This window comes from Arvicola amphibius, chromosome 10 (genome assembly GCF_903992535.2).
Source record: "Arvicola amphibius chromosome 10, mArvAmp1.2, whole genome shotgun sequence".
NCBI classification, from domain to species: domain Eukaryota; kingdom Metazoa; phylum Chordata; class Mammalia; order Rodentia; family Cricetidae; genus Arvicola; species Arvicola amphibius.
Window position 1 is genome coordinate 72,210,269 of NC_052056.1, and position 14,314 is coordinate 72,224,582.

A 14,314-nucleotide genomic window follows, 5' to 3' on the forward strand; every position below is an offset into this window, starting at 1 on the left:
AGCCTGAGCCTGGATCCCCAGCAACCATAGAAAAGCACACTGTAGCTTCAGCACTGCCCGGCACACCCCAGAACTGGTTTGCCAGCATTACCCAAGCAGACAACTCCGGGTTCAGACAGAAACCCTGTCTCTAGAAGAAAGGTGGGGGAGGGCCAGCGAGACAGCTCGGGGGTGAAAACGCATGTTGTCTGACCTGAAACCCAAGTGAAGGTGGAAGGGGAGAAAAGCAGAGGACTCCGCAGTGCTGCCCACTGACCTCCACATGTGCACTGTGGAGCATGTGTGACCCCACCAAATATATCAGTCACAATGTAACAAAGAAGTCATACCTGTAAGAGTTTTTCCTGCATTCAGAGGAGGGGCAATGACTTTGAACAGTTTCTAAATTCAAACAGAAAAATCATCATCATTTTAAAGCACAATATTTTAAAAAATAATCAATAACATTAAAGTTATCAATCATTTCTTTGATGGAGTTATTTGCTGTTGTGCTTAATACAAAACTTGCTACGAACAGAGCTATTCAGAAGAATCACCAGGGAAATGCTGAAGCCATGCCCTAATTTAATAAACCCCAGCTATATGAAGGTCTTTGTTGAGATTGTGGTTTTTGATGTAAAAAGCATCTCAGGTTCAGAAAGAGCTTTAGTATTCAAAAGAATAGTAATCAGATGAAGGACACCATCCCAGTGAGTGGTAAAGATACTGCCCACTGGGGGACATCTCAACAGCTGCAGCCCCAGGGAAAAGGACATTACCTTCTGATGGGGAAGCTCAGCCAATCACATTCTGTTTGTGGGGTGTATCCCCCTAAGGCCAAGATTTACTTATAAATCTTGTGGGTGCGCTTCCCACTTCCTCTTTGTTTTCCTGCGCTCCTGAATTGCTGGAACCCTGGTTTTGTAAGTTTCCCTTCTTCCCTTTATTAAAGCTGAATATTTTATATTAAAGCTAGTCTGGTTAATTCTAAATACCGATCTACCAATGCCCCTTCAACCTATGCCACCTCAACCCACAGACCCAAAGAGATCATGGCCAGGGTCTTCCAGAGGAATTCTTGTCTGGTTTTGGAGATAAGGTCTTACTCTGCAGCTTGGGACGGCCTATATTTCATAGTAATCCTCCTGCCTCAGCTCTAAGTACGTGGATTCTAGGCATAAGTCACCATGCCCAACATTCTTGACTAGAGAGAAACTGACTTCTTAACAATGACATTTATGAATATTTATTATCTGAGATACACAGAGTCAGCCCCTCGAAGTTGTTTATCTTGCTCCCTTCGTCACACTAGGATAATGACTAAAAGCCCTTACAGAATCACCCTGGTGGCTCTGGACATTCAACTGCTTCAAGCCCCTTGCTGCACTTGTCACTGTAACCAAACACAAAAACTGCTTACCACGATTAAGGCAGGTTCACAAACTTTGTTTACAACTTATTTTCATCCACCTTACTTTGTTTTTTAATTAAAAATAAAAACTTTTAATACGACATATTCTGATCACAATTTCCCTTCCCCAAACTCCTCTGAAAGCCTTCCCACTCCATACCTTCTTTCTCTCTCTTTAGAAACAAAGAGAAAAGGCTGGGTGGTGGCACACACCTTTAATCCCAGCACTCGGGAGGCAGAGGCAGGGGGATCTCTGTGAGTTAGAGGTCAGCCTGGTCTACAAGAGCTAGTTCCAAGACAGGCTTCAAAGCTATAGAGAAACCCTGCCTCAAAAACAAACAAACAAACAAATAAACAAAACGGAAACAAAAAGGAAAATAAAAACAAATCAGATTTTTTAAAAAGTAGAAGAAAAAACTCTCTCTCTTTCTCTCTCTCTCTTTCTCTCTCTCTCCCACTCTCACACACACAGCCATAAGAACACAAAATGAGAAACCATAATATACAAGCAAATTACCAGTAAGGTTGAAAAATGCCCAAACAAAGCCATATGGAACAATAAATCCCAAAAGCTGCCACTGAGTTTGTTTAGTGCTGGCCATCCACTGCTGGGCATGGGGTTTGTGTACCCAGTGAGATTCCACTGTACTGATTGCTAGCATCAAGAAGCACAAAAAACTGGAGCAGACAGTCCCAGCTAATTCCAGCTACTCAGGTGGTAGAGACAGGAGAATCCCAGGATGAGAGGCTAGCCAATGTAGAGAGACTCACATGCTTTAAAGGGAAACAAAGCAAAAAGCTCTCCTCTGGAAGCCCTAACTCTGCCCCCTTCCCTTCTGGTTAAGGCCTTGGATGTGCCAGCCTTTACCTCTGCCTACTCGTGGAACTAACCATTAGTGAGCGGTCAGCTCTAAGAACGAACCACTACTGATTCTGACACACACTGGATGGCCATGCTTTCTCCGCTCTGCACACTGCAGTCCCTTCCCCACTGCCCCTTCACTCCCCTCCACATTCGGTCCTAAATTAGTAGAGGAGAGGACTTTCCTCCCAACACGAGGCACTGGGGAGATTTCAGTCTTTCATCCTGGAAAACCTAGCAATTTTCAAAAGAAGCAAACTGTCTTTTAATGTAGACCTCTTCCGAAATAAGACAGCTATGCCTTATACACTGAAAAAAGGAACCACGGCATGAACCCACTGCCTACTGCTCACATCTCCAAACCGCCCAGTAGCAAATACCAGGCTGCCCCGCCGAGACCCATTCGAGGCAGAAACTACTCTGAACAAGAGAGGCAAGCTCAAAGCCATGTTCCACCTGACATGGCAACCCAGAACCATAAACCAGACTGTAAACGAACAAAAGCAGATAGAATGAAACTGTTAAAAAGCAACATAAAAACCCAGCAGCCAGTTCAATATTTTTAATTAACGTATTTTCTAAATGTGTGTGTTGGGGGGGGGGGTGAGCGGCAGCATGTATGCGCGGGTCAAAAGAGACCCTGGGAAAACTGGATCTCTCCTTCTACCATGTAGGTTCCAGGGATCAAGGTCAGGTTGCCAAGAGCCTTTACCCACTGAGCCATCTTACCAACCCGACCTCAACAACCATTTTTTATCAAAGTGGAATGAATGTCTCAAATTAGAACTTGCTTTAAGGAATTATTTTGGGTAAAACTGGACACCACATTAATTATTCCTAATGGTGGTCCTGAAGCGGTGTGAGAACATTCTGCATGTAGGGAAGGATAAGCCTTACTGAGGGGACAGTTGACACGATTAAAGCAAAGGTCAGAGTCTCAATATCACCGACAGTCGGGGTTAGAAACTGACCACAGAAAACGGTGTGACCGAAATCGAAGGTGGTGTGCTAACTGAACAGCTGCTGGCCAGACAATACTAAAGTGAGTGTCTGGCTCCTGGGGTACCTTTGCCACTACGGCAATAAGCAGGGACTGAGAAAGCCATATGTATCTGCGGTCACACCATCCAGAGACAAAAGCCTCAGTGCTCCTAGACTCTCCTAGGGAGGTGTCCTGGGAGATAGCAGCAGCACCAGGAAAGCCTCAGCAAAGTCACAGAGTAGCAGCTCACAGACTCTTGACGACTCTCAGGACCTACCACACACCATACTCAGGACAGCAGTGCCCACCAGCACTGCATTCCTTACCACAATTACACAAATTTCTTAGACCTTTTGGGAAAGTTACATAAAACAGAACAGAACTTAAAGTTAACAGTAGGCATTATTTCTGTCTACTGTTCCCTGATATTTAAATATTCACATATGCAACTAAAGACTCCTGAGGCTAAAGGTGTAGCTCTGTGTGTAGAGAATACACAGCACACAGAGGTTCTGAGTTCAATCATCAGCAACAAGAAATTAAAAAAGCAAATACCACCTAAAAGTCCCAAGCTGAGGGCCAGTGAGTGAGATGGCTCAGTGCAGAAGGAGCCCTGGCAACCTGAGTTTAATCCCTAGGACCCATGTGACAGAAGAATGAGAATCAACCGTCCCCGACACACACACATGCCTAACCACACCACACATAAACACACAGGCGTGCATGCACACACAAAAAATGAGTAAATGTAATTTTTAAAAAATAATCCTTTAGAGACAGGCCTGGAGGCATATGCCTTTAATCCTGACACTTTGGGAGACAGAGGCAGGAGGATTTCTGTGGGCTGAGATCAACCTGATCTACAAAGCAGGTTCCAGTACAGCTAGGGCTATTCTTGTCTTGGAAAACAAAACAAAAAAATTAGTTTTTTAAAATAATGAATTTAGTTCTAATAAACCAGTATAAAATTATAAAATGATCAGATGAAAACAACTATTCCAAGTATACAGAGAGTATAGGGACACCAGACAATGTTGAATGTGTCGCATCAGAAAGCATCTTACCTCCATCGGGCTAATGAACTCGTTCATGCCTCTGTTGTAGACATAGATCATGGCGTCATACAGACGATTTTCCCAACACATGAGAACCACCTGTAAAGGAAGAGGTCCCTGAGTCATGTGACACCATCACACCAACCATTTTCCTTCAGACTCTGAGAATGAAGATCTTTCTCTTCCCTAAGCTTTCTTATTCCTTCTTCTCTGCTGGAAACTGGAATTTAAACCCTCAAACCCAATGGAAGGATGTTACTGCAGGTTCAATAATGGTTCAAACAGGACAACAGCTACTTTAATAGCCCTCACCCCAACTTTGTTTCTTTGTAGCCTTCCCTTTTCAACATTCATTTTACTTTTAATAATTAAAACGGTTCTTCAAAAATTTACAATCTAGGCCGGGCGGTGGTGGCGCACGCCTTTAATCCCAGCACTCGGGAGGCAGAGGCAGACGGATCTCTGTGAGTTCGAGGCCAACCTGGTCTACAAGAGCTAGTTCCAGGACAGGCTCCAAAGCCACAGAGAAACTCTGTCTCGAAAAACCAAAAAACAAACAAACAAAAATTTACAATTCATCTCTTTAGCACTAGAATAAAGTGACAGACAATTCCAGCCTGGAGCGCTAGCTTCCTAGAGCATACACTCAGCTTGGACACACATCAAAGAAGATAATGAAATGGTGAGTTAAGACTCATGAAGAGGGAGATATGAGAGGGTCTGGAGGGAGGGAAGAAAAGGGGGAAATGATATAATCATAATCTCAAAAATAAATAATAAAAAGACTTGTGGAAGATATTCAGCTAAAGACACACACACACACACACCATTGTTTATAATTACAATAAACATTCTAAAGGAACCTGGCTCAGTCTTCAGCATTCAAAGTCATTCAGAACAGCATACAAGCTAGGACCTCAAGGACACCTGGCATGTGAGCCATAAAACAAAATGAACAGGATGGGTTGCATGGGCAGAAGACGGTGAGGAAGGGAAACTACATGGAAAAGGATGTGGTGTGGATGAACAGAGGAGAGACAATGTTTAGAAAAGGGCAGGTGGCTAGCAGAATGAGGTCCTTGTCTTCTCTTCGCTTGAGGGCTGTGTTGTAACCACTGACCAAAGGACTGGAGGAGAACACCTTGGCAGAGGCATAAGTAGAAAAACAAGAAGCCGGGCGGTGGTGGCACACGCCTTTAATCCCAGCACTCGGGAGGCAGAGGCAGGCGGATCTCTGAGTTCGAGGCCAGCCTGGTCTACAAGAGCTAGTTCCAGGACAGGCTCTAGAAACTACAGGGAAACCCTGTCTCGAAAAACCAAAAAAAAAAAAAAAAAAACAAGAGGTACTGCTAGGATTTCCGCCCTGTCTCCTGAGTTACTGTCTCCTTGCCGTAACTGACACGTCTTCTACCCTAGCCTCCCTCTGGCCCACCCAGATGCATAGCATCTTCACAAGATGTCTAGCAGCTATCGCAAGACAAACTGCAAACAAGACTCCTGACCCTGCCTCTCAGACTCGGACCGCTTGCCCTCCAGCCACCTCCAGGCGACCACTGCTCACCCTGTCTATAACAACATCTTCACAGACTCTCATTCCCTCACTCACACATCCTCACACTAACTTACAGTCTCGCTAACGTCAGAGCAAGCTGACGTCCCGCAGCACACTGCCATCCTTGGCAGCACAGTGGTTCTGCTGAAACAGCCTCACAACTTCTGTGCAGCACTCAGAACACGATGGGCAACTTTCCCCTGTGCTGTGAGCTCTGCTTCTGTTCACCAGGCTCCAGGCCTGCTTGCCTCTTCCCCTGTCATTTTAACACTCAAGGCAGAACCTCTTCTCCTTTTACAGTGGTTTTTACCTAAAACAATCTTCTTGTCCAAAATACATGTGTTATTGATTTCCTGTCTCTGAATGCCTTTTCTCTCTCCCTCTCTTTGAAAGAGAGTCTTGCATATCCCAGACTGGCTGTGGTCTTACTCTGTAGCCCATAACTTGAACCTCTATCCTTCTGGCTTTGCCTCCACAACCACAAATCCTGGGAAACAGATATGCACCACTATCTCAGTTTTCCGATACCTTCCATCAGTCAGAAAGATTTTCTATAGTTAGCCAACCTCAAGTAGCCTATCTCTACTATACTGTCCTGTTTGATTTGTAATGTAACATTTGTTTTCAAATAATCTCTGGTTTGTTTACTTATCTTTCTGCTCACTGCCAAACTTCTCTCCTTAAATTTAAGCTTCATGAAGAGACACTTGACACCAGGATGCCCAGGATGCCTGAACTCTAGATACACCATCAGCCACAGCTGCCTGAACCCCACATATACCCCCAGCCACAGCTGCCTGAACCCCACATACATCCTCAGCCACAGCTGCCCGAACCCCCCACACACACCCTTAGCCACAGCTGCCCGAACCCCACATATACCCTCAGCCACAGCTGCCTGAACCCCACATACATCCTCAGCCACAGCTGCCTGAACCCCACATAACTGGGGTCTGTGGAAGGCAGATGGAGGCCTATTGGTCAGGTAAACATGATCAATGAAGGAACAGTGCTTACTCAAGTGGGAAGACTGTCAACTCACCTGCTGAATGTCTAGGCTGGTGATGTCCATGTGTACAATGAGGGCTTCCACACTATCCATTAGTTTTTTGTCTTGGAAATGAACAATCAAGTCTTTCATGACCTGAGGTGTAATTCCCACCAATTTATCACTTAAAATATATGGCTCAAGGCACTCCAAAAACACTCCTTTTGCCACTGAGTTTTCACTTAATTTGTCGTACATTTGGCTAAATAAAAGATCCCTATAACAGAAAGAAAAAATAGTAGCTTTAGGAACATTCCAAATTTTATTTATCTATTTATTCCAAATTTATTTATTAAATTTATTCTAAGTATGTCACATCTTTTCCAAACTTCAATTTACATTAGTTTAATAGAAACATTAATTATATTTGCATCAAACTTTACATAGCAATCCTGCACAAAACAACCCTTCCCAACAATTCTTTTAGAAGAAAAAGAATGTTGCCAAACACAGTGATGCATTCCAGTAATCCTAACACCCAGAAAGCTGAGGCCAGCAATTATCAGTTCAAGGCCATCTTGGACTAAACACAAAACTGCCTCAAAACAAACAGGGCCAACAAGATGAGTCAGTGAGTAAGGGGGCTTGCCACCAAGACTGACAACCTGATCTCAGGCCCCATGAGGTTGAAGGAGAGACATAATTCTGCAAGTTTTCCTCTCACCTACACACTCACGCTGCAGCATGTTCTCCCCACTAAAATAAATACATAAATAAGTATAAAACAAATGAAGCTGACCAAGTTCAGCTGCCTGCTGAAGAACACACTGGAGATACCAGTGAGGACACGGCCTGTGTTCAATGGTGGGGCAACTGCTTCGGAGAGCAGTAACACTGATAGTGGGTGGTTAAACAGGAAGACTTGATGGAGGAGGAAAAGTGTCAAAGGACCATGTACCCTGCTCCCGTTTCCAGCACCTAAACATTCCCAGTGAGGTACAGATGAGCCTCATCTCTCTCTCTTTTCCTTCACTTCCCCAGGAAAACCACAAGTTCAGCAAACAGCAGAGACACCTCGGTGTGAAGGGCAGGGACAATGCTGACAAGACTAAGGCTAGACCACTTGGGCTAGGACCAAAGGACAAGAAGAACCAGGCTCAGGAATGCCCATCCATATCACTACCGCAAATAAAAAGGAAGCAGAATTCTACAACGTGAAAACCTATTCAGCATCAGGAAGGAGATGAAAGGTACACTCAGTTTCTCATCAGGAAGGAGATGAGAGGAAGGCACACAGTCTCTACACTCGTCTTTATTCTCTGGGGTGCTGACGTATTTCCTGCAGGGCTAACGTCAGCCTGCTGTGTGCTATTTTCAGCTTCGCCTCCTATAACAGAGTCCATTATGAATAACAGATAAGGTTCTGGTGGCGTCACTTTGACTAACACATTAGAGGATATGCTTTAGAGAGCTTTTTTTTTTTGCTGCAAATGAAAAAAATAGTTAAACTCATCTTACACATTACCAGTTTTATAACTTTTTTTTAACGTGAATAACTTATTTGACAATACCTGCAAATTCTGAGAGGAAAGAGAAGTGGCATTGTCAAAGAAACAGACTTGCCGATTACCTACACTAAGTACACAGAGCCAGAGCCCATATCCAAGGACTACTGTGTATCCACTGGGCTTCCTGAAGTACTGCTGGCTCAGCTCCCATACAATTGAGTCATTGAGCTTAATCCCTTTGAATACTACCCACAGTGATGAAAACTTAATGTGGCCAGCTTCATTACACTTTACTGAAATATAATCCAATATTGCACCCATCTTTACACGATTTTTAAAATTATGATTACTTCATATGGGCAATAAAACTGACATTAAGTCTAATAAAATGATATTTGCACTGTACACAATTTGCTCCTAGGGGAAATCTCAATGGCATGAGTCCTTCTCAGAGAATACCAGTTTACAGAGAAAGATGGAAGTAACACACCCTCCCTCTGCTCTAGCAAGCCTAAACTACCTACCACTGTGACTTGATTATCTGTGGCATCTCTAAAATGTTACAAAACCTCTAGCATTTAGTACTGATTTAACACTACATATTCACCTCTAATACTTTAATTACCATGTTTGAAACAGAAGGACCCTACCAGATAGATGGCTTAGGAATAAAGAATAAATGCTGATCAAACAGCTTATTCTATCCTTCCCCTAAGCCCAGGACTGGACAGGATCTTAGTCCAACTGAAAAGAAAGCCAGATGGGAAGAAGCTAAATCTAGAACAGCTCAGTCTCAGGCCTTTAAGCCACGGTGGTGATGCTGCCCTGGCCCTCCTGAGGTTGCTGGACCTTAAAAAGGACCAGACCAGGAGCGAAAGAAAACAAAGACACGAGGGACCCTCACCCAGCAAAAGCTGGATGGATAGAGTCTAGTTTTGAGACTCGGGAAACTGTAGCATCTATCAGACCAGACAACGAGGACCTGTGCACGTCTGCAGCATTTCTATCAGACCAGACAACGAGGATCTGTGCACGTGAGCTAAGGAGGACGGAGAGAGGGCTGCAAAAGGACCAGATATTCCTCTGTATGCCAGGTTACACCATGACTCAGGTATTTCTCCGTGAGACACCTGGTGACAAACACTGTTTACCCTGGCACAGCCCAGAGGAAAACACGCTGAGGCATCAGAAAGAAGGCTGATGGAGAGGGGTTGGTGGGAACCAGGGGTAATAATGGGATTCTAACGTAAGAAGGGGAAGAGTTCCAGCTCTTCTTAACATGTTCTGGTTTAATGAGAAATCCCTGATCTCAGGCTAGCTGACAGACTGGAGAATATTTTCTTTTCAAATCATACATATAAGAAATGTCTATCTACAAAACATTTTTGGGAATAACATGAAATGTTTCTGGCAAACCTATTACCCCATCTTGTCCTTCATTTTACAATGTTGGGGTCATTTTAACTTCGTGTCACTATGAGAGCACTCAGAATTCCAGACAGTGAGCACAAGTCACCTCTGTCATTCAATCGTCAAGTATTAAAGAGCTATTTTGTACCAGGCCACGCTTATTTAGTATGAGACACATGTCCTTCTATGATCAGAACCCTCTCAATGTGAAGAGTTAGGCCGACCACAGTATCTAACACCATAGGAAGCCTCTTTACTATGCTTCCTGCTCTGGAAACAAGGCTAGCATTGCCTCTCTGAAGTATGAGAGTTAAACGAAACAAAATATATAAAACTAAAACTACTAAGGTTATTTTAAAAATTAAAAACATAACTAGCAAGAAATTGAGTGTGAAAATGTGGTAAAAATAACACTAGGTCAGGAAAGGAGGACATAGAGGGCCCAAAGAGCGTCACGGCTCTGAGACTCCTCAGGTCTTCACACCTGAAGAAACTTCTCACTCGGCACTGACTTATAAGGAGGAAAATGTACAATACGACACTGTCAACAATATCTCTGCTGTGGGCACAGTACGTGTCACTGACGACAGCTAAAACACTGGGGTCAATTTAAGCCATGAGGGCACAGGAGCTAAGGTTCCCTACAACTCAAAATCAGGCACAGCAAACAACTGTCCCTAAATAGCCTTCACTTCCACTTCCACAGGAATCTGGTTCCCAACAGACGTGTATATTCATAAGTCACATGAATGCTGGTAGGGTTATAGCTATGCATGAATTATATACTCACACATGACCTTAGCCTTAGAAAGTGGTCTTAGCTACTGGCTAAGACAAAGAGCACAGGAGCTAGACTCCTGCGCTGAGAACCCCACCTTTGCCCCAACAGTGCCTGTGTGAAGCGGACAAGTCTCTTAGTCACTTGCTACCGTGGAGCGTCGTCTATAAAATAGAAGAGCAACGCTCAGCCCATTGCCGTCCACGTTCACGAGGTGCTACAGTTAGAGACACTGATGCAAAGGACCTAGAGCTTGGCCATTACAATGAGTGTCCAAGAGTATGAACCAGCGCATGTTGGAAATTAATAAAGTGAATTCTTAAACCTAAAAAATCTAATCCAGAGTTTTACACTGACTTTGTTGTTAAATAAAAAGGCTCTGAAAAAAAAAAATAAAGGTGAATTAGCAAAATGAACCTAGCCTCTTTTGGAAGACATGAAATACTGCGGTGAGTGACAGCCCATAAGAGTTGTATCACCTTGCAGAGATCCACAGCTAAGTGCTGGGCTGAGCTTCCAGTCCAAGAGTGGGAGGAGCAATAATATGAGCAAAGGGGTCAAGACCATGATGGTGATACCCACAGAAACAGCTGACCTGTGGGAGCTCCCTGACCCTGGACAGATAGCAGGGGAACCTGCATAGGACCAAACTAGGCCCACTGAATGTGGGCAACAGTTGGACGGCTTGGGCAGTTTATGGGGCCATTGGCAGTGGGACCAGGATTTAGCCCTAGAGTTTGAACTGGTGTCTTGGAGCCCATTCTCTTTGGAGGGATACCTTGCTCAGCCTAGATAAGGAGGGAAGGCCTCGGTTCTGCCTCAAAGTGATGTGTGAGACTTTGTTGACGCCCCTTGGGAAGCCTTTTCTTCTCTGAAGAGTGGATGGGGTGCTGGGGTAGGGCAAAATGGGGGGAGTGGGATTAGGAACCAGGTTAGCCACGTAAAATGAGAAAAGATTGTTTTTTAAAAAAATTTAAAGAGTTGCATCACCCTATGTGATGCGCTTCCCTCTGTTTCGGTCGCACACAGCACAGATGATGAACCACAAGCTGCTGTTGGGGAAAAGTTCATCATATGAAGGGTCTGAAAATGAGAGAATGAAGCTGTGCAAATTAAGAAAGATTCTAGTTAAATCTATAGAATTCCTAAGCAAGACACTACTGGGTTGGGAAAGACTCGAGCTGATGGGCAATGGGTACTCACTTTCGTTGGAGCAGAAGGCAGTAGTCCACTATGACGGGCACTGTGTCCTGGAAGATAACAAGAGCGAGCATCAGCTCCCTGACCCACAGCCACTGGGGAAGCAAAGGTCGGCGTTTGGTGCTGGGAGACTCCTAGGATGATACAACTTTGGACTGACTGTCCACAAGCAAACCTACACCCACAATTCGAGGGTAGGAGGGTTGGTTTTTTGTTGTTTTTTTTGGGGGGGGGGGGTTCGAGACAGGGTTTCCCTGTAGTTTCTAGAGCCTGTCCTGGAACTAGCTCTTGTAGACCAGGCTGGCCTCGAACTCAGAGATCCGCCTGCCTCTGCCTCCCGAGTGCTGGGATTAAAGGCGTGCGCCACCACCGCCCGGCCTAAGGTTTTTTTTTTTTAAGACTTTATTTTTGTTTTATATTCATGGATTTTTTGCCTGTGTGTATATCTGTTCACAACAGGCATGCAGCCCACAGAGGCCAGAAGAAAGGATCAGAGCCACTGAAGTTAAGACAGGTGTGAACTGCCATGTGGGTTAGGGGAATCAAACCCAGGTCCTCTGGAAGAGCTGCCAGTGCCCTTAACTACTGAGTCATCTCCATCCTCCCACCCAAAAAGTGTTTAAATCCATTTTGGGGTATTTATTGTAGTTATGTAACAGAAGGAGAGGGCAGCAGTGGACAAGAGGGGAAAGCAATAAGAAGGTGAATTAAACTCAATATAAACATGAGAAAATAGTAAAATTTTCTATTTATAGCATTATTAAGTACAAGCTTATAGAGTTTACAATGACATTAAAATAAATAACAGACATCAAATTGGAAATAGATTTAGTGTTGATGGTGCTTCAAGCGACTTAAATTTACCTATGTTTTTGCTTACATTCTAAACTAACTTTATAGTTGATTTAACTTCTCAGTTTTATACTTCAGAGTTCATCATGTATGGTCTCATATCAAGTGGGTGGCAACTCATAACTGTGGCCTTTTTCGAATAGCAGCTCATTACGGCTAGAAGCTAACAGTCTGGGCTTGCTGTCGTCTCTCATCCTCAGTACAGGACACCTACATCCAAGAGACCTAGACCAGGCAGAAAAGCAGTCCCATCAGAGCTAGCGGACCACACAGAACACAGTCCACACTGGACACAGGTCACAGCGGGAAAGCCTTCTTGCCAGAGGGAAGATCTGAAGAAAGCCTGCAATCCTGCCGTGATCACAGGGCTGTCCTTGGCTCGTCCCCCTTCCTTGTCAATATTCCTCAGGACCAGATTTGTAACTTTATTTAGACTCTTCACAAATAGGACCTGTGGGCTGGTCAGATGCCTCATCAGTAAAAGCACTTGTCACTGGGCCTAACGTCCTGGCTCAAACCCACATGGTGGAATGAGGGGCCTGCCTCCTTCAGGTTGTTGTCTGATGTCCAGACTAGTGCCACAGTACCTAAATACCCACACATACACTCGCATGAGGTTAAAACCAGGAATTAAACTCCCAGAGTCACTAAGCATTAGAGCTACATAGGACCTCAATGTTCTGGAAGAGATTACTACAGGCTAGATAACTGGGTAAGACTATTTAGGAATGCTGGGGGTGGGGAGGGATCTAAAGATACCTTTTAAAATACACAGATAAGAGTTAGAAATCTCTCAGCAGTTAAGGACCCAAGTTGGGCCCCTAGCGCCCACATTAGCTGGCCCAAAAACTTCCTGTAATAGTTCCAAAGGATCCAACCCTTCCACCTCCATGTGCACCTACACTCACTCACCGACATAGACACACACACACACACACACACACACACACACACATCCATGTATTTGTGTCTGGGTGTGTGTAATACATATAATTAAAAGTCATAATACATCTTTTAAAATTACATAAATAAGTAAAATACATAGCCGGAATCTCACAAAAGAAAAGACAAACGGGGTCTGAAGTGGACGGACGTGGGAGCCACAAGGGTTCTACAGTCAATGTGAGCTGACAGGTCTATTGGACTAATCCGCAGGAAGTGTAGATGCACACTCCACCTGGAGAACCCTTTGTGCAGAGCTGCGGGCGCACCTGTCCTTTGGATAAGTCACTGTCCGTTCTGGTGAAATCTTGTGAAGTCATGGCATTTCTCCCTTTCATAGTGTCCCAACCTGACTTTACCTGTAGGGCAACTGGATACCTCCCCCACACCATGAAGCCATGGTGTAAAAAGGATTCAGTCAAGTCCTTGCTCTCGTAGCCAAAACCTACACAAAAGTGGTCCCCCATATACTTTCTTTATTGACAGTAGTCACTGATAAGAAAGGAGCCTCACACAGGAGGCAGTGTGCCTGCTCTAACAGCAGGTGGAACCTACTGGTCTGCTCGGACTAAACAGGCTACTAATATTCTGTCTTTACCTTTTACCTTGGTTTTAACTAACATAGGATCATAACCCAGGAAATTAACTGTTTATTCAGGAAAAGCCTAAAACTAGCTTCAAAGAGAAAAATTCTCACCTGGACACTGTGCTGGAGCAAGGTCCCCCCAAGAGATTCCTTTTAACTCAACCAGCTAGACGCTAACTCAAATCAAGCCCACAGGTGAGTGTAGCTAC

General features: G+C 44.4%; 1 protein-coding gene across 4 annotated transcripts in view; it reads right to left on the reverse strand.

Annotated features, from left to right (window-relative positions):
- The window catches only part of Vps8 (VPS8 subunit of CORVET complex), a 216,731-nt gene that overhangs the window by 124,996 nt on the left and 77,421 nt on the right, over positions 1-14,314 (reverse strand). For all 4 annotated transcript variants that reach the window (XM_038345871.2, XM_038345872.2, XM_038345876.2 and 1 more), the window contains 4 exons: positions 11,729-11,775; positions 6,884-7,106; positions 4,299-4,388; positions 330-381 (listed from right to left, as the gene is read on the reverse strand). In XM_038345871.2, coding sequence (XP_038201799.1) covers positions 330-381; positions 4,299-4,388; positions 6,884-7,106; positions 11,729-11,775 — 412 coding nt within the window. The remainder of the gene's footprint in view (positions 1-329; positions 382-4,298; positions 4,389-6,883; positions 7,107-11,728; positions 11,776-14,314) is intronic.